This window comes from Gymnogyps californianus, chromosome 16 (assembly GCF_018139145.2).
Source record: "Gymnogyps californianus isolate 813 chromosome 16, ASM1813914v2, whole genome shotgun sequence".
In the NCBI taxonomy this organism is placed as follows: Eukaryota; Metazoa; Chordata; class Aves; order Accipitriformes; family Cathartidae; genus Gymnogyps; species Gymnogyps californianus.
The window spans coordinates 410075-435748 of record NC_059486.1 but is presented as its reverse complement, the minus strand read 5'-3'; the positions used below and the strand labels follow the sequence as shown (position 1 = coordinate 435748).

At 63.6% G+C, this 25674-nt stretch overlaps 1 protein-coding gene across 1 annotated transcript; it reads left to right on the top strand.

The window, feature by feature from the left end:
* Positions 1 to 3344: 3344 nt before the first annotated feature.
* SCARF2 (scavenger receptor class F member 2) lies at positions 3345 to 25407 on the top strand. Its single transcript, XM_050906866.1, is given in 14 exon segments — positions 3345 to 3355; positions 3714 to 4575; positions 4625 to 4821; positions 11095 to 11153; positions 13140 to 13241; positions 13562 to 14081; positions 14197 to 14415; positions 14821 to 14949; positions 17445 to 17548; positions 17633 to 17750; positions 19271 to 19392; positions 23652 to 23804; positions 24192 to 24647; positions 24650 to 25407. Coding segments are annotated over 14 exon segments (3798 nt in total). The 3' UTR covers positions 25396 to 25407.
* Positions 25408 to 25674: the final 267 nt, after the last annotated feature.

Sequence of the window (25674 nt, the reverse complement as noted above, 5' to 3'; positions counted from 1 at the left end):
GCTCCTGGTATTGCGAGGAGGAGAGGAGATGCGCTCCCGGCACCGGGCTGCCTCTCCAGCCCGTGCAGGGTGCTGGGGCAGTGGCACGGAGCACACTGCTGCCCCACAACCTGGGCTCTGCCGGTGCGGCTGGACCCAGGGCTGGCTGGATGCACAAGCAGCTGTCGCCCGCTGCAGGCTTCTGCAAAGATCCCCGAGCACCTGCGTAGCTATTGCAGGAGCAGATGTTGCAGCCTCCATGCCAGCAGCTTCAGGCATCTGTACACAGCCCCTCTTGACCCCCCCTTTTTTGGAGTTAACCCCCTCCCCAGCCCTCTTTCCAGGACAGAAAGGACAGCTCCGCAGCGTGTCTCTGCGGTGCGTGTGCTGCTGTTTGCAGGGGCTGTGTATGGGGTCAGGGTGCAGGGTGCTGCCTCCTGGCTACCCGAGGCACTGGATGCCCTTGCAACCTGCCAAATCCCCGTGTTCCCAGCAACCTTTACCCGTGCTCAGCCAGAAAACAGCAACTGTTCCTTTTATTTCTGGGTGCATTGACCCAACCAAACCCTCCCTATATCTTAGGCTTTCCCCACCCTGCTCAGTTTTAGCTCTTGCTGCTGGAAGCTGCTTTCTGCTTGTCCCAAAGGAAGAGAAGGCATGAAACGGTGGCGGGTATGCCGGTAGCCTGTGCTGCAGCACGCTTGCTTGCAAGGATGCTGGCTACAGCAGCAGGGGGAGTTGCAAGGGGAAAGAGCCCGTACCCTTGCAGCACATCTGGGCAGCCTTGCGCTCGAATGCCGTGAGCAGTCCGAGCGCACACGTGAGCGGGGGCTTCTTCCAAGGAGCAGAGCCTGGCTGCGTCCCGGCAGGATGGTGACGAGTGCCTCGTATCGTATGACATTCCCCCCCCCGCCCCGGCGTGCGGTCCTGCCCGCTGAAACAGCTGCAGGGATTTTTGAACCGTTGACAAAACAACGTATTTTTCCTTAGTTTTGTGTTCGGAAATACTATAGTGCTGTTTTTTTTTTTTTTCTCTGATATTTTCCAAAACACAGTTCAACAGGAGGCAAGCACCTGGTGGGGCATTTCCAGCCTGAGGTCTGAAAAAGGAACTGCAAACGGTGGTGTAACGGAAAGCATCCAGCCATGCTCGCAGGGTGCTGGCACAGCCTGCTCTGCACAAAGGCACGGGGAACAGCCTCGCTGGGACCAGAGGGAGAGGCAGGGTGGGTGGCTGATACCGTGGGCCGTGCAATCCCCCAGCCCTGGCAGCACCAGCCAGCCCAGACCATGGCACCCACTCTGAGCACCGTAAATCCTCCCTCCACCTCCTCCCCTCAGCATCCTCAGCAGCTTCTCCAGCCTCTGGCAGCATCTTCCGAGGGACCAGCTTATCTCCGCAGCTACGGCCCAACCCCTGCCCTGGCATGGGTTAGACCTGGTAAAAACAGAGCAGCATGGGATACCCTGCCTGCCTGCTTGCCTGCCTGCCTGCCTGGAGAGGAGAGGAGAGGAGAGGTTTACGGAAGCCAAGAAAACAGCCAAAAGCAAACGCATCCTTGCACAAAGCAACAGCATGGGAAAGGGGGGGTGGTGCGAACCTGCCCTGGCTCATCGGGAGCCGGGCAGAGGAGCACCAGGAGTGCTCGGCACAGCGGGGAGGTGATGGAGAGAGCAGGATAGGAAGGGAATCCTGGTTATAGAAACAGCTGGAGCGAGGCCGCAGCTCCAGGTGGGCACGGCTGCCAGGGGAGGCGTGGGGATATGACCACCAAGCCTGGCTTCCTGCCTAACTTTGGAGTTAACCACCTCCCCAGCCTGCTTTCCCAGACAGAAGGGATGCTGAGCTCAGCCCGGGGCTGAGAGTCATCCCAAGGGAGCTCCTCGCGCCTCGGCGCAGCCAGGCCACCACGGTCTTCGCATTCCTGCCCCAGCCATGGAGGCACCCTCCAGAGAGGCCCTGGAAGCAGGATGGGGCAAAGCGGGGGACAGGGATGTGGAGGCAGGGGAAGCCGGGCAAGGGATGCTGCTTCCCCGTGCTGCTGCCAAACATGCAGAAGGGGACCGGGGGCACATGAAAGGTGCCAGGGCTGCAGAGGGGAAAAAGGCAGGGGCTACCCAATGGTCACAAGCCCATTTGAAAGCTCAGGTCTGAAAAGGAAAATCGGTGGGTTATACTGGGTAAACCACCGGACCTTTCCTCTGCACCAAGGATGCTGCCAGTGGGATGTCAGCCACAACCTGCCAATACACTCATGGCACAGGGAATGAGGAAAAGGCAATCTCAGGCATGGTCACTGCCATCCGAGTTCCCGCCGGTGGCCCGATGCCGTCACTCAGTGGGAAGGAGGAACGCGCTCAGCTTTGCCTTCCCAGCTTCATACCGCAGAGGGCCCTGGCTGCTCCCCGCTGTGGCACCACACATGCAAAGGCCACAGGGCACCTGGGCTCGCTGCCCCCTACCAGACAAGGCGCTGGACCAGGATGTTACAAACCCGGACTGTCAAAATTGCAGGTTGTCGGTGGCTTCCGGGGCGGTATCTGAAAGCCAGTGCAAAGAATGCACACTTGCAAGGTGCAGTCCCGTAGATTTGAAACTGCCTGTGCACTTTGCACAAGCCACTGCCCATGGCTGGGCATTGGGAGGTCGGCAAGACTCTTGCAGTCACATTTATGGGGATGTAACTGCAAAAAAGAGTAATTCCGACCAGTAAGACCACCAGGGGCTTCCCCATTGGGAATCTCTTGCCTGAGCAGGAGAGAAACCTTCCCTGCACATTAGCCCCATGTATTGCAAACACCGAAGGATGTTGGTGGCGAGAACCCACCAAACTCATTTACTCTTTGCTTGGTGAAGGGATCCCAGGGCCAGGAAGGTGCTCAGGACACCACCCAGGACTCCCTAATCCTCTCCAGAAGGATGCTGCCCAACTCAAGCCTACTGTGATGGAGGGTCCACATCCACAGGAAACCCCTGGAGGTGTGTGGCCCTCAGACCCAGCTCCACGGGAGATGCACGCTGTCCATATGATGCTCCTTGGATGCAGCCAGCACTCAGCAGGAGATTGATGCAGCTATCTAGCTGCATTTGTGCTACCACATGGGAGATAGTCAGGGTGTCCTCCATCCATGAGGAAAAAGGGTAGCCCCCCCTTTTTCCCCTCTGCAGCCCTGGCACCTTTCACCATACAGCTATTGGATGTCCCTGGAGCTCAGACAAGCTTGAGCCATCTCTTGCAGTGACCATTAAGCTGAAAAGCCAGCTGGCACAGGGTGGTGGCCAAGGAAGCCCTGGCCCATTCAGTATTGCTGTACTGTCAGGCTGAGGAAGCTTATTGTCCGGGCTGCCCCACTGGGCTAGAGGCATGGAACCGCTGTGAGTGTCCAGTGTGTCCCACCAATTCCCAGCTGTGTCCTTATGGTGGGTTAACCAGTGGCTGCTCTGAAGCCCTTCTGTCCCTGTTCAGGGTTGTGCTCCCTTGGCTCCGCTACTGCAGGCACCACTTGGCTCCCACGGGTCCCTGCGTGGCTCCCAACAGGCTGGTCCAGGGGCTGCTGGACAGCCGGGACTGCCAGACACGTGGAGATGCCAGACCACCAGGATAGCTGGACCCCGGGACTGTCACGCACCTGGGGCTGCCGGACCCCCAGGACAGCCAGACCTTGGGGCTGTCAGGCACCTGGAGCTGCTGGATCCCCGAGTCAGCCGGACCCCTGGGCTGCCTGACTCCCAGAGACCTGGAGTTGCCAGACCACCAGGACCACTGGATCCTGGGGCTGTCACACACCTGCGGCTATCAGACCTCCAGGACAGGCAGGTCCTGGGGCTGCCGGGCACCCAGGGCTGTCGGGCACCTGGAGTTGCTGGATCCCCGGGTCAGCTGGGTAGTGGGGCTGCCGGACCCCTCGGACAGCCACATCCCAGTCCTGTTGCACAGATCCCCAGGACAGACGGACCGTGGGGCTGTTGGGCACCTGAGGCTGCTGGACCCCTGGGAGAGCCAGACCCCGGGGCTCTCGGACACCCAGGGCTGTCGGGCCCCTGGAGCTGCTGGATCCCCGGGACAGCCAGACCCCGGCGCAACTCCCGGGGACCTGGAGCTGTCCAAACCACCACGACAGCCGAACCCCGCTGCTGCCGGACCCCGGGACCATCCAAACCCCGGAGCCCTTGGACTCCCAGGACTCCCGGGCACCTGGGAGCTACTGGAGCCCCGGGCTGAACTGGAAGCCAGGACTTCTCAGCCTTCCCCCCCCCCCCACCGCCCCCGCTTTGGGAAACCAACCCTCCGCCGGTTCCGCGGGGCTGCCTACCCGGTAGAGACCCCCGGGACCGTCGGGGCCGTCGGGGCGGCGCTGCCCCGCGGCGGGGGAGGCGGCGGCCGGCGGCCCCCGGAGCCTGGCCCGCCGTCAGGGGAACCAATGCGGAATTTCCTGGCTGGCGGCGGGGCCTCTCCCGCCGCTGCCGAGAGGGGCGCGGGGGAGGCGGCGGCGGCGGCGGCGGCGGCGAAGCGCTCGCACTGCGGCTTCCGACCGCCGAGCAGCAGCCAGGGCAGGGCGGGTACCGGGCACGGCGGAGCCGGGAAGACGACGGCGGCGGCGGCGGCGGCGGGGAGGGGGGGGAGGGTGGGGGGGGGGGGGAGAGCGACCGGCCCCGTATGGGATGGGCCGGGTCAAGCCGGGCCCCGCCGCTCCGACGGTCATGGCGGCCCGTGGGTTGCGACCGCCCCGCCGCGCCCGAGCCGGAGCCGCGGTGCTGCTGCCGTTGCTGCTGGTGCTGCTGAGCCGCGGAGCCGCGCAGGAGCTGAGCCCCCGCGGCAGGAACGTCTGCAGGGCCGGCGGGTAGGAGCGGCGGGGCGGGCAGGTGTGGCGGGGCGGGACGGGACCCCCCGACCCGCGGTTCGGGGACCGGGGCGCGGTGGGGTGCGGCGGGGCCGGGGGGGTGGAAGGGGGGGGGGGGGAACGGACGACGACTCGCCGCTCCCCTCCCCCGGGCCAGCCGCGGCGCTGGGCGCCTTCCAAGACAAAGTCCGACTTGTGTGGGGCTGAGGCGGGGGGGGAGCCGGGCACCGGGGAAGGGGCGAGGAGCTCGGCCCGAGCGGGGCCGGAGCGGGGGGGCCGGTCCTGATCCCCGGGCGTGCTGCGGGGAGCCGGTCCTGGGCACGCCGGGGCCGGTCCTGCCCCCCCTTGGGTCAGTCCTGCTGCGGGGAGCCGGTCCTGAGTGCCCCGGGGCCGGTCCTGCACTCCGCGAGGGCCGGGCGTGTTGCGGGGAGCCGGTCCTGGATGCCTTCGGGGCCGGTCCTGCACCCCGCGGGGCCGGTTCTGCTGTGGGGTAGCTGGTCTTGGGTGCCTCTGGGGATCGAGTCGTGCTGTGGGGGGCCAATGCTGCATCCCCGGGGCCGGTTCTGTTGTGGGGAGCCGGTCCCGAGTGCCTCCGGGGATCGGGTTGCACTGTGGGGGGCCAGTGCCACTGCCGAGCCTGGGCTGGTAGGATGCAGGATGCTCTGGGTATCCTGGTGGAGCTGCCCCGGGCTGCTTGGGATGGCGGAGTTGGCAGCTCCAGGACCCTCGGGTCTGGCTTCAGAAAGTGGGTGCTGGCACTGCCTGGCTGTCCCCGGGGGTCACATCCTGCCTGCCTGGCCGGGGGCAGGGCCCCGGGAGCTGGCACTGCCTTGTCCCTGCTCCCAGTGCTCTCCACGTACCACGGGTCGCTTTGCAGAGCATCACCTGGGGCCAAGCCTCTCGCAGCACTGGGGCTTGGTGCTGGCCAGGCTCCTCGGCCAGGCTGGCCCCAGCAAAGGGGGGAGAGTGCCCACAGCCGCTCCCTCTGGGCTGGGAGAGCAGGATCCCCTGCCCTTGATGGGGGGCCCAGGCCATAAATGCACCTTTACATCTCACCCGTGAGGTCAGACGAGTCCACAAGGAAAACATGTGCTGCGAGCGAGAGGGGCCGCATAATGGCTCCATTCAGCAGGGCCGCAGGGCGCTGGTGCCCCCTCCTCAAATTACAGGCTGAGTTTCCTAAGGAGGCATTTCATGAGCCAGAGCGGCCGCAGCTCCCGGCCCCGTGCTGTTCCTCGGCAGGGGAGGATGCGGGGAGCGGTCCCTCCTTGGCTGCCCGTGATCTGCCGAGCTGGTTCCCAGCAAAAGTGCCACCATGTCGCAGGGTGGCAGAGGGGACCTGAGCCCCCCATGTTCCCTGCATCCTGCCCCACGTGCTGCACCAATACCTGGCACCCCATCGCCAGGGTGCTCACCCTTGCACAGGGACCCTCCCCATCCCCGCTGGATGGAGATGGGGGAGATGCTGCACCCAGCACCGCAGGGCTCCGACTCGCTCCCTGTGCCACCCATGGGTGCTGTGGGGTGCACAAGAGGCACTCGCTGGTAGAGCAGGACAGGGTGCACGGGATGGGCAGGTGGTGGTGTCCATCCTCCCGTGGCGAACGGGGCCTGAAGGCAGCCTAGGAGCCAGACAAGGTGGGGAGGGGACGGTCCCTGGGAAGCTGAGATGATGTTTGCATCATTTTCCACCCCTCACCCTTCTGCAAACCCTTCTTCCCTCCCCACCCACACGCCTGGCACCCATCCCCATCTTCACTGTGCTGCTCCCCTCAGCATGGAGGACACCCCACGTGTCACTCTCCAAACCCACCTTGGTGGCCCCAAAAACGCGGGGCAGGAGCTGCGGGTCCTGCCCTGTGCCTGGGGCTGGCGGCAGCCAGGCTGGAGGTGGCTTGGGGATGAGGTCCCCGTGTCCCCTGCCCGAGCTTGGTAAAGCTGCTCGTTGGACTCTTGGCCATGTGGCTCTGCCAAGCGCATCCAGGCATCCCTCGGAGATGCCGGCTGCGGGTTTCAGAGGGCTCGAGAGGAGGATTCTGCTTCAGCCCCTCCTGCGACCTCCTGAGACCCGGCTAGCGACTAGCAATTCAAGGAACTATTTAGGTTAGAAGAAAAGGGCATATTTGGGGGCTATTAGGTGTTAAGGTTTTGTGTACTAAATGCAACTTGCTCCTAAATTTGAAGCTCTTGTATAATCCGTTACAAGCTGGCGTGACCCTCTCCGAAGCTGCTGTTTGGGATGCAGGCTGATGAGAGCCCTGCAAGCGTGGGCATTGCTTTGTCCCTGTCCTGCTCTCACTAACGCTTTCTTTTGGTAATCTTTGGTTTTTAACTTGTTTTTCTTTTCTTTCTCTGCCTGAAGGCTTTCTGTTTACGTACGCGATCCTACTCCTGCCTGCACCAGAGGATCTCTGTCTTTGCCTGCACCTCAAGGCTGGGTTCGGGTCGGGGAGCTGCTGCTGGCATCGGCTGCGGGGGGATGCCGCTGGCTGGGACCCGGTGGTCCCAAGAGCCCTGTGTGCCACACGAGGGGAGCTGGGTGGCACCGAGTGATGGGTGACACGGAGAAAGAAGGAGCTCAGCACCGGGGTGGTGCTCGGGAGGAGCAGCAGGGTGGGGAGCACTGGGGTGGGGAAGGTGATGGCAATGCTCTGGGCTTTGGGGACACGCTGCGCACCCGCAAGGCTCCTCCGCAGCTCCGTCCAGTGGGCTGGGAGCGGGGAGGTCTCGCGTGGGACCACGGGCAGCAGCTCCCACCCGAGCCCCAGGGTCTCTCTCCTGCTTTCGGGGGTGTGAGCCCGCTCCTCATTGTTTAGGGGGGGCTGCATTGGACTGGATGAGGAGCTGTCCCTCCTGCCTCAGGAGCCCTCTCCATAGCCATAGGTAAAGGGGATGTGCTTCAGGGAGTCATGTGGGACATTATTCCGCAAGAAAAATATTCTGCCTCTGTAGAAACCCCTGGAGCATTTGCGGAGGTCCCGCTGATGCTCGGCCGCAGGATGCGGCCACGTGCTGAGGGCAACGCTGGTGTCGAGTGCTCATCCCTGCAGGTCACGGCTCCAGCTCTGCCCACATGCCCGCTCCTTTTCCTCCACATCAGCAAAGCTCCCAAGCCCCGGCCACATCTCGGAGGCAGCTTTTCTTTCTTTTTCCCAGCATTTGTAGTGCTTGGAAGAAAAGAAAAAGAAATAGAAAATGCCTTTGCACTGTGCATATCTGCAGTGGCGTGTCCGTGTGGGTCGGAAGTGAGCTTTTAAACAGATCTCCCAGTTATCCCAGTTCCAGTGGTCACAGGGCACATGGAGCAAGCCCTCTTTGGAGGAGCTGAGACCACGAGACGTGTTTTAGACCCGTGCCCCGATGGGTGCTGGTCACCTCTGCAGCCAGCACCAACCCTACCTGGGGCTGGCTGTGCTCGGGGACCAGTCTGTGTGCCGCACCAGGAGCACCAGTTACCCAGTGCCGCATCCCAGCTGCCTCTCCTTGCAACGGGAGCAAGTTTATTTGCTGTCAAAGCCACTGATAAACGAGGCGGGGGCTGAGCGGAGGGGTGCGGGACGCCATCGGCGGGCACGGTGGAGGAGAGATTAGCTGTCAGTGAAAAGATAAGCACGAATCCTGCGTCCGGCGAGGCGGTGGGTGGGCTGGGGTCCCGGCTGGTGGTGGTCGCTGTGCCGCTCGCCTCCTCCGGCTTGCGGCAGGGGAAGGGTTTTTCCCTCCTGCCACCGTGTTTCAGCGGCTCCCAGCTCCCCGCCATCAGCTCGGGGCTTTCATCACGGGTGATGCTTTTTGGTGCATCACCCATGACGCCCGTGTTGGTGGTCAGGCTGAGCTGTTCGAGGGAGGAAGTTTCCCAGGCGGAGGGCTTTCCCTTTGCAAACCTGCGATGGTTTCATCTCAAAACCGCCAAACACTGAATTTCTAAAGGGTGGAGCGGTGAAAGCAACCCCAGGTGGGACAGCGAGTGCTTTGGCCGCGCCGTGGCAGGGTCAGGGCACCGCAGACCCTTCCCCGCCTGCGCCTGAGCATCCCGGCACAGCTGGCGAGGCTTTTCGGGGAGGGCAGCCTTGAAGCCTCTTGCAGAGAAGAACCTTGTCTCCAGCCCACCCGGTCCTCAGGGAGGTGGTTTGGTGGTTGACCCCCCTTTGCCATCAACACCGTGCATCCCCTTGCACGCTTGGCCGGCGCAGAGCCCCCCACTTGAGCCCGGGGGTCCCCGCACGGGGGGTACACACTGGCTGCCATCGCAGCGTCTTGCGACTGCTTCGACAGGCTGAATAGATGGAGCTATTTTGGGCTCCGGCTGCAAGGCATTTTTTCCAGGCCTTGAATCATTTTTGTGGTTCTTCTCTGCCTCCTTTCCAATTTTTCCTCGTCCGCTGCGAAAAGGGGGACGCGATGCTCCCGCCTCGGCCGTGCGGGTGCTACCCACCGAGGGGCCAGCAGTGCAAGCTGCGTCCAGCCTCTCCAGTACCCGCGTCTGGCTGGGGGGCTGCTGGCAGCTCCCTCCCCGGCCCCAGGACAAGGCGGTCTGGCAGCCAGACGCGGTCCTGTGACTGCGCTGGGTTTCGAGCGAATACTTCCTCGCTGTCTCCTCCTCCTCTTCTGCATTTGTTACACATAAAGAGGAAAAAGGAAAAAAAAAAAAAAAAGAAAAAGCAAAACGCATTCCAAGCTGCACTGCCGGACCAGCCCCGGTGAAGTTTTCCTTGACTGCAGCGTCCGCTCAGACCATTTGTAACCCTCCAGCATCGCTCCCGTCGCCAGCAGGGACCAGGCGGTGCGGGTCACCCCAGGGACGAGCGGGTCGCGCCGGGGATGAGCAGGGTTCCCCTGCCCGGGGGGTTCCTGCGGTGTCACGACACGGGGAGCGCGTTCCCTGCGCCTGGGCCGCAGCGTTGTGAGCCCCCAGCCATTCGCTTGTGGGGGGTCATTGAACAAGTGCGGGTGAGGTGTCCCTGCTTAGTCCCCACGTGTCCCATCCCAGCAGGGAGCTGAGCATCTCTGGCTGAGCCTCCGAGGGGGTCTGAGACCCCACCCTGGTGTTGGCCGGGGCCAAGCTTGTGCCAAAACCGCTTTGGCTGATGATGATCCTGTGCATGGGGTGCTCCCTGGAGGTGGTGGCACTCCAGGACACCCAAGGGCTCAGGGACACATCCCAGCTGCCTGCAGTTGGCATCGCTCGGCTCATACGTCGGGGACGTCCCCCAGGAGCTGGCTGTGCTCCAGCCATTCCGGCAGGGTGGCTCCAGCCTGCCTTTGGGGTGCCGTCCCCAGGCCACCGAGCAGCGAACCTGGGTTTTAGGTCGCGTTCAGTCTTTCTGCGGCAGCCAGGCAGCGCCGAGTGGAAATGCAGGGCCCTTGAGCTGCAGTGCCCAGTGCTGGCAGGGCAGGGCTGAGCCGAGGGGGGACTTGCCGCCCATGCGCCCATGGGTGACTTGCAGGTGCTGCCGGCGCTGCAGGGCTCCTTCCTGGTCTGCTCCCGGCTCCTGCTGGCACCTGGCACAGCGGGTGCGTGCAGGCAGCAGGGTGCATGCAGGCAGAGGAGGGCAGCAGGGAGCATGGAGGCAGCAGGGTATATACAGACAGAGGAGGGCAGGGGGGTGCAGGCAGGCAGCAGGGTACAGGCAGGCAGTGAAGAGCAGTGGGGTGCATGCAGGCAGCAGGGTGAATGCAGGCAGAGAAGAGCAGCGTGGGGACGCTCGTGGTACAGGCGCTGCCGGCCCCCGCTCACCGCAGCACCCTCCTGAGCGGGGAGGTCCAGCACCAAGGGGAGACAAGGCGGGTGTCTGGCTGCAGGCACCGTGCCATCCCAGCCCGGGAGCAGGCTGCTTGGACGGACCCTCAGGGGCACAGCAGTTGGTTTTCCCCTGGGACATTTAGAACCTTCCCTTTTTTCCCAGCTTTTGGGGATCTTTGGGATTTTTTTTGGCAATAACTGTTCCAAACACAACTTTCGTTGTTTCATCGCTCCTGATTAATGGGAGGAACTGGTCCTGTCCTCGCTCCTGGCGTTGCCTTGGCTGGCTGGTGGAGCATCTTAAGTCGGTGCCCATGGGAGCCCCCCAGCAGATCTGTGCTCCTTGCGTGGTAGAGGAAGAGCCAGCAGCTCTCCTTGCTCCACGGGGATGCAGCAGCCCCCGGCCAGGGTTCAGCTGAACGGCAGCAGGACCTCTCTCCATCAAGGCATCCGTGCTGCCTGTGGGTTTTTGGGAAGGACCAGGACTTTCTGAGGGTCGTAACCGTTTGTGGTGCTTTTTTTTCCCCCTGCAGCTCCTCGGTGCTTGTGTGCTGCCCGGGATGGAGGCAACAAGGAAGCGAGTGTTTAATAGGTAAGCACCAGCGTTTTGCTTCGTTGGACACTGCTTATCTGCCCATCCTTTGCTGAGCCCTCCTGGCCTCACCACCGCTGTCAGGGGCCACCCTGATGTGCCCTGCGGCAGGGACCCCCTGTCCCGGGGACCTCTGCCTGCAGCCAGGCTCCCCGGGGATGCTGGAGGCTGTCCTGCCTCCCTCCAGTGCTCGAAGCCAGCAGCGTGTGGATGGAACGGGTGCTCAGCCCCAGTGTTGGGGTGCTGGTCACAGAGCCCAGCCCTGGGGTACTCCCTGCCCCCACAGTGATGCCCTGGGGTGCCCCAGCCCCCGGTGGGCTCCTCCGCGGGAGCATCACCCCCGCTTCCAGGCTGGGGGGTTTCTCTCCACACCAGCCAGCTTTGGGTCTAAGGATTTGGAGGTGCTGCTCTGGGACCCAAGGGGCAGCGAGGTGTCCCCCAGGGTGAAGCGTGGGGACAGGGAAGGTGCAGCTGCAGGGATGGGACCCAGAGATTTCCCACGGGTGCTGCAGCAGCGTGGGGAGCCAAGCCAGAGCTGCCAGTGGAGGAGAAGCCGCCAGGACCAGGCACGTGTCCATCGTGGCCCCGCGGGGGAGAGGCTGCCGTGGCAGGCAGGCTGTCAGGCAGGGGCCACCGAGCCTGCAGGCAGGGCAGCCCCAGCTGGGGCCACGCCAGGCGTTACAGCTCTCACCAGGGGCCACGATGAGCCCAGCATGCATGCTCAGCATGAATCCCCGGGAGCTCTCATCCCCTGCACTGCCGCCCCGATGCAGGTGGCTGTTTTGGGGTTCCTGTGCTACTCCCCGCAGTCTTGGCTGGCCACGGGGCTCACCTTGCCCCAGGAGAGCCGGAGGAGCTCTGCGCACCGGCCCGGGGTGTCAGCAGTTTGCAGCCGTCGGCGAAGATCACGTAACCAACTAACCCACCGTGCATGAGCCCTCGTAACCGCTCGCTGCCTGCATTGGGTGCCCGTGCGCCGGGAACAGGATGCCGTCCCTTCGGCGTGCCGGCAGGAAGGGAGAAGGACAGGGTCTGCCGGGACAGCGGGGGGAGGACGGTCCCACCAGCGAGCTGTCCCCATCTCCTCGCCCCCCCCAATCTGCTCTAACCGTTAGACTCACTGCTCCTAACCTGTGTAATCTGTCTATTTTAGGGGTTTCTATAGTATCCATCACCGTAGGTCTAAGAACTCCCAGGTAAGGTGGATGGGATGGGTGGTCTGCTCTCCCTCTCCCGGTGGCTAAGGAGGCTTGTCCAGGGCCATGCGGGATCTGCCTGCGCCTGCCTGCACTGTGGTGCTGCCTGTCCTGCCCTGCTCTGGGCATTGGCCCCAGCGCAAGGTCCCCTCGGCAGGAGAGGGGCTGCTGGCCTTTGGGGGCTGGCGGCCCGCGCAGGAGAGTCGGTGGCGGGGGTGGCAATGACACCGCTGCGATCCATAAGGAGTGCAGGGAGTGGGACAGGGGGACCGCGCTCGTGGCTGCCTGCAACCCCCCACCCCATGTCCCAGTTCGCCCCCAGCGCCTGCAGGCAGCCCCTGCCCGGAGCTGCCTCTGCCGGCGATACGGAGCTGAGCGAGGGACGCTGCCACGGGTGCAGCCGGCAGCAGGGACGGGGCTGAGCTGGGTGGCAGGAGGCTGGTGGCAGTGATGCTGTTGAGCTGGGTGGCAGGAGGCTGGTGGCAGTGATGCTGTTGAGCTGGGTGGCAGGAGGCTGGTGGCCAGGATGGAGCTGAGCTGGGAGGCAGGACGCTGGTGGCAGGGATGGAGCTGAACAGGGTGGCAGGAGGCTGGTGGCATTTTTCTGGCGAGGGTCCCATCCAGCCTGCCCAGCTGCTTGCCAGGATGGTCACAGTGCCACAGCTCAGTAGCAGCCAGAGTGCCACCGCGCACCCCTTCCCCTGCTCTGCAGGGCTGGGGGAGGTTTGGGGGAGCAGGGACGAGCCCGGCGGCACTCGCGCTCATGCCTGCCGTCTGTCCGTCCATCCAGCCGTGTGCGAGGGGAACTTCACCTGCAAGGAGAACGAGGTGTGTGTCAGGCCCGGCGAGTGCCGCTGCCGCCACGGCTACTTCGGCGCCAACTGCGACACCAGTGAGTACCAGCAGGCGCCCGTGTGTCCTCGGCAGGGTTCACTGGGGTGGCCCCAGGGTGCTGGCTCATCCCAGGGTGACTTTCCAGAGCAGAGCATCAGGGAAGGGGGTGCAGATGCTCTTGCTCTGCCCTCGTCTGTCCTCCTGGCTTTGTCCCCAGGGCATCGTCCCTTTGGAGGGGTCTTCGCTGAGATCTGGGAGGCACCGGGAGGAGGCGGGGGGACTGTGATCGAGAGGTCCTGTTGGGACTGGGGTCTCCACTGGTGCCCGGTGGTGGGGTTGTCCCGTGGGCAGTGCCGCGGCTGATGGCTCTGCCCGCAGAGTGTCCCCGGCAGTTCTGGGGTCCCGACTGCAAGGAGATGTGCAGCTGCCACCCCAACGGGCAATGCGAGGATGTGACGGGCCAGTGCACCTGCAACCCCAACCGCTGGGGTCCCAAATGTGAGAACATCTGCCTCTGCAAGCACGGCAAGTGTGACCAGAAGACGGGCAAATGCACCTGCGAGCCCAACTGGTGGGGACCCCAATGCTCCAGCTCCTGCTATTGCAGCCACAACTCCCAGTGCGACCAGCAGACGGGCAACTGCCTGTGCCAGCCCGGCTGGTGGGGCCGCGGTTGCAACAACCAGTGCTCCTGCAACAACTCGCCCTGCGAGCAGTTCACGGGGCGCTGCCAGTGCCGGGAGCGGACATTCGGGCCCCGCTGTGACCGTTACTGCCAGTGCTACAAGGGCAAGTGCAACCAGGTGGATGGGACCTGCACGTGTGAGCCGGGCTACCGGGGAAAGTATTGCCGCGAGCCGTGCCCGGCTGGCTTCTACGGCCAAGGCTGCAGGAGGCGGTGAGTGACCGGACCCCGTTGGGCCTGATCCGGCACCGTGGGCTCGGTGGGAGGTGGCGGCAGGAGGTTTCGGGGACGCTGCGCCGGGTGACGGGCTCCTCCTCGGCCGTTGCAGTTGCGGGCAGTGCAAGAGCCTGCAGCCGTGCACCGTGGCGGACGGGCGCTGCCTGACCTGCGAGGCGGGCTGGAACGGCACCAAGTGCGACCAGCCCTGCTCACCCGGCTTCTACGGAGAGGGCTGCGAGAAGCTCTGTCCCCCCTGCAAGGACGGCCACACCTGCAACCACATCAACGGCAAGTGCTCCCATTGCAACCCGGGCTGGATCGGAGACCGGTGAGTGTGGCTGGGTGCAGAGTTGGGCCCCGGCAGAGCGATGCCCGGCCTCCCTGCTGCTCCCTGCCTGGGGACTAGGGGTGGCTGTGGGTTTCTGCAGCCAGGAGCGGAGGGCAGGGATGGGCTGAGCCTGCTGGCACAGCCGTGGGACCGGAGGGAGACTGCGAGACCCCTGCCCCATGCCCCCAGGTAACGTTGGGTGCTCGCGGTGAGGCTCAGCTCTCAGGCTGGGATGCTTTCCCGCAGGCTCTTACGCCCACGATTGGTTCCAGAGCTTTGCAGCATCCAAACAGGGCTGACAACACACAGCCCCATCTCCCTGCCTCCAGGCAGGAGGGCCGGGGGGATGCCGGAGGTCCCCAGGAGCCGTGGGTGCTCCAGCCGCCTGCCCTCATTCCTCCCCAGGTGTGAAACCAAGTGCCGGAACGGGACGTACGGGGAGAACTGCGCCTTCGTCTGCAGCGACTGCGTCAACGGCCAGTGTCACTTCGAGACTGGCCAGTGCCTCTGCCGCCCTGGCTCCCACGGCACCTAGTAAGTGAGCCACGGTGGGCACGCTTCGGGGTGCACCCCGGGGCACGGGTGCTGCTCAGGCACCTCCTGCCCCCTTGGGTCCTACGCGGTTCCCAGCTGAGAGGTTTCCTGCGGTGGAAGCACTCGCGGGCAACAATTTGGATGATTTTTGGAGCGGAGGGGAAAGGACGTGCTCACAGAGCTGTTAGCAGCAAGGTAACGCTGTGAGAGAGGGATTTTGCTTTAGGAAATGCCTGTTTGGCAAAAACAAACGCCGTTGACAAAACAGTGGTTGGTTTGGGGTTTTTTTAAGTCCAGGGTGGAATTTCTAGCTGAAAAGAGAGAGAAAACCACATCCCAGAATAGCAAACAGCCTCATGGGCATGGCATCTGCAGGGTGCTCCTGCTGCAAGCTGCAGCTCTGGCCAGGGTCTTCCTCACCCCTAGGAAAAGCCCCCCCAGTCCTCCCCCTTTCCCCGTGCCCAAGGAAGGGGCACAAGGGACATCAATGTCCTGCTTGCATCCCCTGGTGGTTTTTTCCAGTGTGGGACTGAAATGCTGTTTGAAAAGGCGAGGAAAGCGTTTCCCGCCCGGCCGGGGCATGTAGACAGCTCCCCCAGGTCCTACTGGGTGTTGCTCAGATTTTCCCAGCAATTAACTGCAAGGGTGATGGCAGTGACAGGGATTCGGAGCTGGCGTCCTGCCCGTGCCAGCGTTTCGTTCAGGGCATGTAAACAGGGAGCGTTTGCATTTCGGGAGGCTTGCTTTGGGGCTTCGCAAACCATTCGTGCTGCCGAAGAGCCGGCTGGGCACCGCCACCAGCTCAGGATGCCCGGCCTGGGCATCGTTGCCACCTTCAGTAGCAAAGGCAGTGCTCACCGGGGGTGTGCGGTGGTGCTTTCGGCACAGTGCCGGAGGGCAGCGCGTGAATTAAACTGTTCTGAGACCCCAGCGCAGCACCGGGAATGTGGGGACTGGGGATGCTCGGGATGCAGCCCCGGCCCCAGCAGCATCCCGGAGCTGTAACCCCGGGCTGAGCTGTGCCATACGGGTGCACGCCGGGCGGGCTCAGGGACTTTCTTGGTGCTCAGGCAGATCCCTGTGACTATGTGCAAACTCGTGTTTTTGTCAGCGGCATATAATTTTGCTAAAAAGGGGATGATTTCTGGAAGGGAGGCAGAAGCGATCTCCTCAGCGTGCAGGGATGTCCTCTCAGCTCTACGTCGGGAGGATGCTAAAGGAAAGGCTGCTAAAATATTTGTGGCGTGCACAAAGAGGTTTATCTCCTCATCATCGTTCCCAGAGGTGTCAGGACCCCCGTGGAAAAAAACAGCCCCCCTCTGCTCTCCCCAAATCTCAGCCTGGGGCAGAAATGTGGGTCTAAATAGCGGGGTGAGGAGGTTTGGGTTGCCAGGGAAATATCCCAGCTCCCGTCCCGCCGCGTTTGCTGCCCCAGCGCAGCTGCTCGGAGCGGCCGCAGGGGCTCAGCGCCCGTCCCGGCGGGCACGCGGCTCCTGGCGGGCACGAGGCTCAGCCGGGGCGGCGCTTTGCAAGTCGGCAGAGCATGAAATGGGCTGAGCCGGCTCCGGGCACGGCGCCGAGGGCTGGGGGCAGCTGCGTTCCCAGGGGAGTGGGTTTGGGCTGGAGCCCGCTGGCTCCTTACGGCTGCAGCCGCTCCAACCGGGATGCTGCTGCCGGTGAGCAGCTGGTGAAGGGTTCGGTGCTCAGCAGCGCCGCCGGCATCGCCCAAATCCATCCGGGTCCTGCTCTCACTGCACCGCAGTGCCTGTCCACCGCTGGGGTGGAAGGTCAGGTTGGTCTCACCGACACTGAGAGCCCTGGTTGCTTTGGCGTGTGCCTGGCGCGTATTTTCTGTGCTCACACCCTTGATGCTCGCAGGTCAATGCCCATTCCATGCGTGTCCCCATCACCTTGGTGACGCTGCCAGGGAGGTCATTTTGCCAGTGGTGGGGATTTGATGCCGAGCTTAGCCGAACCGGGAGGGTCCACCCTGACAGAGCGAATGCCTCAGGGCCGTTCAGTTGTTTTTTCTCCCTGGAGGCCAAAAAAATAAAAATAAAATCAATCTGAGCACTTTCCCAGCTCGTGCTGCCGTGGCTCTGCCCGGCTCAGCATGGCAGGGCCCAGGGGTGCCGCGGCCACATCACTGCCCAGCTGAGCTGGAAACCCTGCGTATGACGCTGGGGTGGCTTTAGATGCAACCGCTGGGTTAACGACCTTTTGTAATTGCTGCGCCTAATTGCAAAGCCCCGTGTGGGGAGCAGCGAGGGCGTCTGAGCTCCAGCTGGGCCAAATCTCCCGAGTGATGGGCGAAGCCGCTGGGTGGGCGATGGGCTCCTGCTCCCTGGGGATTAGGGGGTCCCCCAGGGTGTGGGGGGGGGGCTGTGTCAGAGCAGCCTGGAGAAGTGGCCCCTGCTTTTCCCCGGAGCACGGAGGGTTTGGGAGGAGGCAGCAGCCAGGGTGGCGGGGGCTCTCACTCGGCCCCTTCCCTCCAGCTGTAACCTGACTTGCCTGCCCGGCCGCTATGGAGCCAACTGCGCCGAAGCCTGCAGCTGCCATGACGGCGCCTGCGACCCGCTGACGGGTGCCTGCCACATGGGTGAGTGCCGGCGGGCACGGGTCGGGGTGCTGGGCTCTGCCGTGGGGCCATCACCGGGGCTGACCGGCCGGTTTTGTCTTGCAGAGGCCAACCAGCGGATGGGGGTGATTGGGGCAGGAGCCCTCCTGGCGCTGCTGCTCATCCTCCTGCTCTCCCTGCTCTGCTGCTGCTGCGTCTGCCGCAAGAAGGACGAAGCCCGCGGGTGAGTGCCGGGGCCGGGCGGGCTCTCGTCTGGCCCTGCCGCAAAGCCCGAGCAGAGCAGGGACCTGCAGGTCTGGGGTCAGCTGGGGACGTCGGTGACCAGTGCAGGGCTGGGACTGGTGGGAGGATGCAGGGACTGCACTGAGACAGCGGTGCTTCAGGGAAACTGAGGCAGAGCAGCACTGTCTGCCCGGCACTGTGTGCCCTGTGGGTCCCCAGGGTCTGAGCAGGTCCTGCTGCATCCTCAGGGTAGTACCCAGCTGGAGGGCTGATGGAGGGGCTCGGGGTGAGCCCTGCCTGGGGACCCCCTTCCCCCTCTCCGTGACTTTTTTTCCCTCTCATGGGCCATCACTTCATGGAGACCCACCAGGTCCCCTCCAGTCTCCCGGGGCTGGAACTGATCTGCAAAGGGAACCCTAAAATACAGCGAGGGCATCGAGACGTGACTGAGACCCCCAGAACAAATCCCTGAGCCATGGGGTGAGACCTGGGGGGGTGACGGGCTGCAGCACTGCTGGCTGTCCCGCACGGGGACGTTCGGGGCAGGGAGGGTGAGTTCCTGCAGCAAGGTCAGGATGCTGGCAGCATTTCGGCAGCACCGGGTGACATCCCGCCACAGGACAGGGATGGGGACAGCCCCATTGCCTGGGGCGGGAAGGCTTGTGCTGCTCAGCAAGGGATAAGCAGGCCGTGGGAGCTCCTCCGGCTGCGGAGGAAAGCCTCCCCTTGTGCCACCGGCCACTGCACAGGAATTTTCCAGAAGCCTCCCCTTGCAGCCCTGCCAGCTCATTCCCAGCCCAGCACATCTGGCTTGGAGAGCCTGGGGGCTGCGTGTAATTATCCCGCAGATAAAAGCACAAACGCAGCCCCGCGTGGGGCACAGGGAGAGGGGAAATGGCTCAAAATAGTTTCCTCTCTCCCGAGGTGCCCGGACCTCTGCAATGTCGCCAAACAGCTGGGTCACCTGCTGTGCCGTCCCAGCGGCGGTCCCTTGCCGGAGCATCCCGAGGGACCGCGGCAGCGGTGGGCATGTTGCAGGTTGCCTTGCATCGACACGCGAAGCCGCTCGTTCCTGTGGCTGCAGATAATTGCTTGAAACCTCGGCCCCGGGAGGCTTTAAAACCAGAGAGCAAATAAAGAGAAGCCACGTGTTTGTTTTTGGGTTGGGATGATTTTTATTTTTTTTAAAGATTCAGGGTCTTGGCCGGGCTTTGCGGGTGTTTTGGGGCCAGGCTGCCAACGGCCATGGCAGATCTGGCCTTGCCACCATCCCCTGGCACCGCTCTGCATCCCAGCGCAGTGCGAGCTGGTGCCCAGGGCTGGCAGCAGCCCCGGTGGGTCCTCGACCCCCTGTGCCCTGGGCACCCCCCTGCTTTGATCCGCCCCGTTATCTTTCCCGAAACCCCTTTGCGTTTGCAGCATCTCTGAGCTCCTGACTCTCTCTATGGCCCCATGAAGGCTGTCCCCACCGCGAGGCGGGTGCCGATGCCTCTCTGATGGGGCCATCGCCTTCTCTTGCAGCTCCAGCCAGGACCCGGCAGCAGCCAAGAAGCCACCGAGACGCTTGTGCGGGCGGTTCAGTCGGATCAGCATGAAGCTCCCACGCATCCCCCTGCGCCGCCAGAAGTTACCCAAGGTCATGGGTAAGATGCTGGGGTTTGGGGAGGGAGCAGAGAGCCAAACCCCGGGGGCTTTACTCCTGGCAGGGCAGCGCACGTGACTCACAGCATCCTTTCCAGCCCCAAACCCAGGGCGGCAAGCACGGCAGAGCAGTGACAGGGACACACAGGTCCCCAGGACCGTCAATGCTCGGTGCGAGCTGCCTGGCTCGCAGGGGCTCAGCCCTTTCTCAATCTGCAGCTTCCGGATCTCAAAGCGCATCATTTTGCTCTGTGAGGGTGGGTACCTGGTGCCTGGAGCTCTGCTGAGCTGTTCTGAGAGGTTTTTAGGTTCCCCAGGTAGAGGAACGGTCCCTGTCGCAGCAGCGAAATGCCTGGTTTGCCCTTTTGGTCCTGACCTAACCCTGCCCCAGCTCTGCATGGAGCCAGAGCGTCCAAGCTGGGGCCTGAGCCCGCCCCGCTGCTGTGCGCAGCAGAGTTGAGGATGGAGGGGCAGAGACTTTGGGTGAGCTCCCTGTGCTGCCCGGGCACAAACTGGGCTTGCAGGGCGCTGCTCGCACCTGGTAAAGCCCCTGACCTGGAGCTGTCAGGGCTGTTGGGGACCCCCTGCATCCAGGCAGCTGGGGGACACTGTCCCCTGCATGCTCCGAACACTCCCTGCACTCATCCCAGCGTGAGGAGCTGGGGATGTGCTGCCTCGGAGAGGACCCCGTTGAATAAACCCGGGGGTGAAGGCAGCGCTCCCCACCCCGCGCTGGCATGGGGCTCAGTCCCATGCCCCCCTTCCTGAGCCCAGCACCTCCCTGGGCGTGCAATGCTGGTGGGATGCCCCAAGCAGCCGCATCCCGGCACACAGCGGCTCGGCGTGAGGCCAAATCCCCCATCCCGGGTGGGACATGGAGGCGGCCCCCGTCCCGGCATGCCATGCCCGAGCTCCAGCATCAAAGCAGGGGGGACGATTCCTTGCCGCGTGGGGCACGGCAAAGCCCTGCCCTAGAGCAGGGTGCGCCAGGGCCGGAGAAACATTCCTGCTGCAAGGATAACAGAGGATAACAGAGGCCGTGTTTGTGGAAGGGGCCGGGCAGGGCTCGGGGAGGACAGAGGGTGCCTGTGTGCGGCGAGGGCAGGGGGGGCTCACGGGGGCTGCCTGCGCCTTCCCCCCGCCGGCCCTGAGGCAGCTGGCGCCCACCCAGCTGCTCTGTGTAAACAGGGCGGCAGCAGCCCCGGGAAAGGCTGAGGATGCGGTGCCGGTGCCGGAGGGATGCTCGGGATGGTCTTGGATCCCAGCAGGGCTGGGGCTATTCCTGGAGCCTGGTTGTGGGGTTGGGGGTTGTTATTTCCCTGGAGGGAAAGGCTTTGGTCAGGGCTTGCCTTTTGTGTTCATTGTGTTATCCTGCGTGGTGGAGCCGGTGTGGGTTTCGGCAGCTCCCAGTCCCTCTGGTGCATGGTCCGGCAATGCCTCCAGCCCCCACTGGGTCTGGGGACCCCCCGGGTGAGGGAGACCTGCTGGGGTGCCTGCGGTGGCTGCATCCCTGCGATGCCCGGTGACTGCGGTGCCACGTCAGCGCGTGGCTCCACCTGGAAGCCACAGTGCCCGCTACCCGGTGGCAGAGGCCACCCGTTCCCCGCGTTGGTCCTGCCCCAGCAGGAGGGTCCAGGGGATGCCGAAATGCCCCATCCCAAGTGCCAGGTCGGCGCTGGAGGTGCTCAGGACCCTGTGGGGATGTCGCGGTGAAACCGGTGCTGGGTGAAGCCAAGGATGCCTGGTAGATGGTTGCTCTGGATCTGCTCGCATCCTTGCAGAGCCGCCGCTGCGGCCGTGTGTTTGCTGGCACTGGGTGGGTTTTTCCCTCTGGGCTCAAACATGATCGTGGTCACCACCAGCAAGCACAAGCCCATGCGTAGTAGAACCTTCCCAGGTGGGACAGCAGGTCTTGAAGCCCCACCAAAGCTCATCGGGTGCCTGGAGTCTCAGGTGCCCCCCTTGAAAGCTACTCCCCAGCCTTGGCACCAGCTTCAGAGCCACAGCATCTCCCTGGGGATTGCACCCGAGCTGGCAGCCCGCGCGGCCGCGTCCTGGGCTGACACCAGCGGCCACGGTGCCAGGGTTTGGGCATCCCTGTGTGTGCGAGTTTCACGGGGTTTGCCTCTTGGGATGTCAGCGGTACCAGCGTGGGTCTCGGTTGCGTGTCGCCCCGTGGATGCCAGGGCTAACCCAAGCTCTGCACCGCGCAGTGCCCGCTCCTGCACCCCACCGCCACATCTCTCCAAGCAGTGAAGCTCAGCCAGCCCTGAGGGTGATGCCGACCGTGGGGAGCTTGGGATGAGCAGGAGAGGACGGCCAGGAGGGCTCCGGGACCACCCTCCCACGGCCCTTCTGCAGCTCCTTGACGCTTTGTCCCAGTCTTGAGAGCGATCAGCCACTGTGCAAGCAGGGCTGGGGTTGGCACCCTGATGCTGTGGCCCTGGGAGATTTCAGGGAGCAGCGGCAGGAGGGGACCTGTGGGAAGCATTCACATTTCTCCCAGCCCCATCAGCCCGTGATATATTGGCCAGGGGAGATAAATCCCAGAGGACCACGCAGGAGCCCCCGAGCCGGGCTCCGGGTGTGCTGCACATCCTCTTTTCATCCTTTGGCTGTATCCTGGGTCTCATTCGAGTCCCAGAGACGCCTCGTGGCCATGAGTCCCAGCCGCTCGTCACGCCTCCTCTCAGGAAGCATCTCCCTTCATCCGCTTCCAGCCGGCTGCTTTTAATTTTCCCTTTTTGGTTTTTATTACAAGGAAAGCCATGTTGAAACTGCCGCTTCCCCCTCTCCAGGCCGTTTGCTCTTTAAATATCTCTGCTTTTTTTTTTTTCCTTTCTCCAAGAAGCCAAACTATGCAGGGGCGAGCGTGCATCACTGCTGTCATTTTAATGGCTCTGCAGCTCTGAAGCCAGATTCCCTAATAAAGAATAAACGTTCCGGTGGGCATCCCAATAACACTTAAGAGTTATTTTATTGTAAAACAAGGACGTGGTGCAAGAATCAAACAGTCTGAGCAGGAAATTGCAGCACGACTTAGATGGCTGGGATGTGCGGGCAGAGGTTACAAATACCTGGAAATATCGACGTACAGCTGCTGCGCAGGGGGAGCCTGCAAAGCAGGGCTCTGTCTGGCCTTGGAGGCAGCTTGCCACTGTCCCAGGGGACAAAAGCCAGCGGGCAGGGGATGGGGACAAGAGCATCTGGTGCTGCCCAGCTCTCTGGGAGGGTCAGTCCCTTCCACCCAGCTGGGTGCTGCCGTGGTCCTGCGGGTACCCCGAGGACGATGCTGAAGCTGCAGGCACCTGGGGAAGCCCCGCAGGGTGGGTTGGGACATGAACTTATCCAACATAAAAGCCTTAAAAATGATTAAACAGAAAAACCAGCCCCTCCCGGCGCAGACAACTGTCACTGCTCAGCTTTTTTTTTTTTTTTTTTAAACCGTTGAAACCGAAAATATTTTTAACACCAAGTTTTTCCTCTCTGGTGGTTTTTCTCTTCCACTCGGCTTCTGCTGCGGGCGGCCCCCGCAGCAGAGGGGGCAGCGCCGGGGCGAGGGAGGATGCTCCTCCTCAGCTTCGGGATGGGAGAAGCTGGCAAAGGGATTGAAAAGTGGCAGAATCAGGAAAAAACGGTGATGCACGTCCCCCTGCCGCAGGCATCCTTTTACCATCCTTCTACCTCCTTTTGCAGAAGCAGAAGGAAAAGGAAAATGCAAACGGAGATGCTGAAGTGGAAATTAGTGCAATTAAAGCCGGCAGCTCATTTCTTTCCCCAGGAAGGGGATGGTCACAGCGCCGGGACTTTCTTTGCAGGGTGGCTGTGCTGGGTTGCGCAGCTTATGGGTGACCACCGGGACGCTCACCAGGTCCTCGTGGGAGCCAGGGGTTTGGGTGGCTCATCCCTCCGCCACGTGCATCCTCACTTTGGGCAGCTGGAGACCTGCCGTGGAGAGGGGGGATAGATGGGAGGTGCAAGGCTTGCACAGGCTCTGCTGTCCACAGCCACTCAACCCCAAGCATGGGGGATGCTGGTCACCACCATTGCTGGTTGATGGCTTCTGTGGGCACTTGGCTGGGGGACCTGGTGGGGATGCGTGGTGAGAGCTGTCCCCATGCCTGGGATGCTCTCCCTGTCCTCAACACCCACCGGCAAGTTGGGCAGGGGGGAGCTGTGCAGCATCCCACCCTCCTGGCTGGCATGGGGGCTGAGGGGGTCCGGCAGGACAGGCACTGACAGCAGTTCCTTGCCCTCGCAGTGGCCCATCATGACCTGGAGAACACCCTGAACTGCAGCTTCATCGAGCCGCCCTCCGTGGTGGAGCAGCCGTCCCCATCCTGGTCGTCCCGCGGCTCCTTCTCCTCCTTCGACACCACGGATGAGGGGCCGGTGTACTGCGTCCCCCATGAAGGTGAGCAGGGGGACGGGGCACTTCCCCAGGGGACTTTGGAGCCATCACCAGGGGCCACCTCCTGTTCGGTGGAGAGGCTTCACCCTTGCGCAGTGGGGACCACGTCACCCTGGCTCCTCATGCCCCGGGAAGGGATGCGGGTGCCAATGTTGCCTCCCACGCAGTTTCAGAGCTCCCTCCTCCGGTGTTTGCTGCTCTGGGATTGCTTTAAGAGCCCTCTTGTGCTGGGGTCCCTGACTGGGAGGAGGGAACGAGGGGACCTGGGGACGCACCGGGGTGCGGCGGGGAACCAGGTGGGATACTGTCCCACCGTGCTGTGCGAGCATCTCGGTCTTTCCCCTTCCCGGGCACATCCCCGCCTGACACCCCCATGCTATCTTCCCACAGAGAGTGTGAGCGACAGCAGGGACAGGGGGACACCCGCCAGCCCCGGGGACAAGCTGGTGGCCCCAGCCGGCGGGGAGGAAGCAGGCGAATACACCTTCCTGAAGGAGACAGGCTCTGTCAGAGCCTTCCCAGCCGACAGCAGCGAAACGCCCCTGCTCAAGTCCTCAGACAGCGAGCGTTCCTCCTGTGGCTCGGGCTCGGCCGGCGCCGCGCTCTATGCCCGGGTTGCCCGACTCTCCAAGCAGTCCAAGGAGGAGGAGGATGCCACCGCAGAGCCCCGCAGCCCTGGGAAGCCGCCATCCCCGGAAAGGACCAAGCCGCGTCCCCCAGACCCGGCCACGAAGCCCAAAGTCTCCTGGATCCACAGCAGGTACAACTCCAGCCAGTCCAACTCTCTGCCAGCGCCCAGCCGGTCCCCAGACCGAGTGGCCGCCCGGTCTGGCAGCCCCGAGCAAGGCCAGGCTTGGCCAAGAGGAAGAGGAGCCCGAGCGAGACGTCAGCCGGCGTGCAGGGCAGAGCAGAGGAGAAGAGCAGCGCGCGGGGCAAGGAGAAAGCGCAGAAGCAACCGAAGGAGCCCGGCGTCCCTGAGGGCAAAGCCAGCCTCGCCGGTGAGCCCCAGTCACCCTCCAAGCCCAAGCAGAGGAGCAAAGCTGGCTCGGAGCCGACAGAGAGCATCAACGGGGCAGTGCAGAACGCCTTCCGAAAGATGGGCGCCTTCCAGCCGGAGCGGCGGGTCGGGGACAACAGGGATGCTCCTCGCAGCCCCGGCGCCAGCAAACCCCGCTCCGAGCCCCTCCATCCCCACCTGGCCTCCGAGCTGGCCGCCCAGCTGAAGGAAAAGACTCAGAGCCTCAACAAGGGGGACGGAGGCACCCGGGCGAACGGGGTGGGTGCCCAGCGGGAGAAGCCCACCCCTCCGCAGAAAGCCAAGCGCTCGGCGGCCGCCGGCGGCCAGAAGACCAGCAAGCCCTTGCTGCCTACCTCTCCCCACCTGCAAAAACTGATCCCTGGGGCGGCCGAGCCGGCAGCCGGGGAGCCCAAGCGGGTGGAGAAGCCAAGCACCGGCAGCAGCCAGGACCAGGCTCTCCCCAGCGAGCAAGCGGCCAAGAAAATCCCCATTAAAAAGCCTCCCAGGAAGAAGAGCCGAGAAGCCAGCCTGGAGCCACCCAGAGCAGCCGCTGTGCCCGCTCAGGCAGTGCAGTGACCGGGAGCCGGGAACCGGCCCCGCGCCGGCCAGCTGCGCGCCGGGAGGAAGGACGTTTGCTGGCATGGCCAGTGGACGTGGAAGCCTGGACTGGGCAGGGGGCACTGGAAGAGTCTTGAGCCTCCATTTCCTCCCCCTCCATCTCTCTCGTCCCCCTTTTTCCTTTAGTCTCCCCTGCCCCAGGACCTGGTCCTCCCCATCTGTGCCCTGCTGCCTGCTCCCTGCCCAGGTCTGGCAGCTCGCCCTCCCCGCGCAGGGCAGGACCGCAGGGAGCTGGCC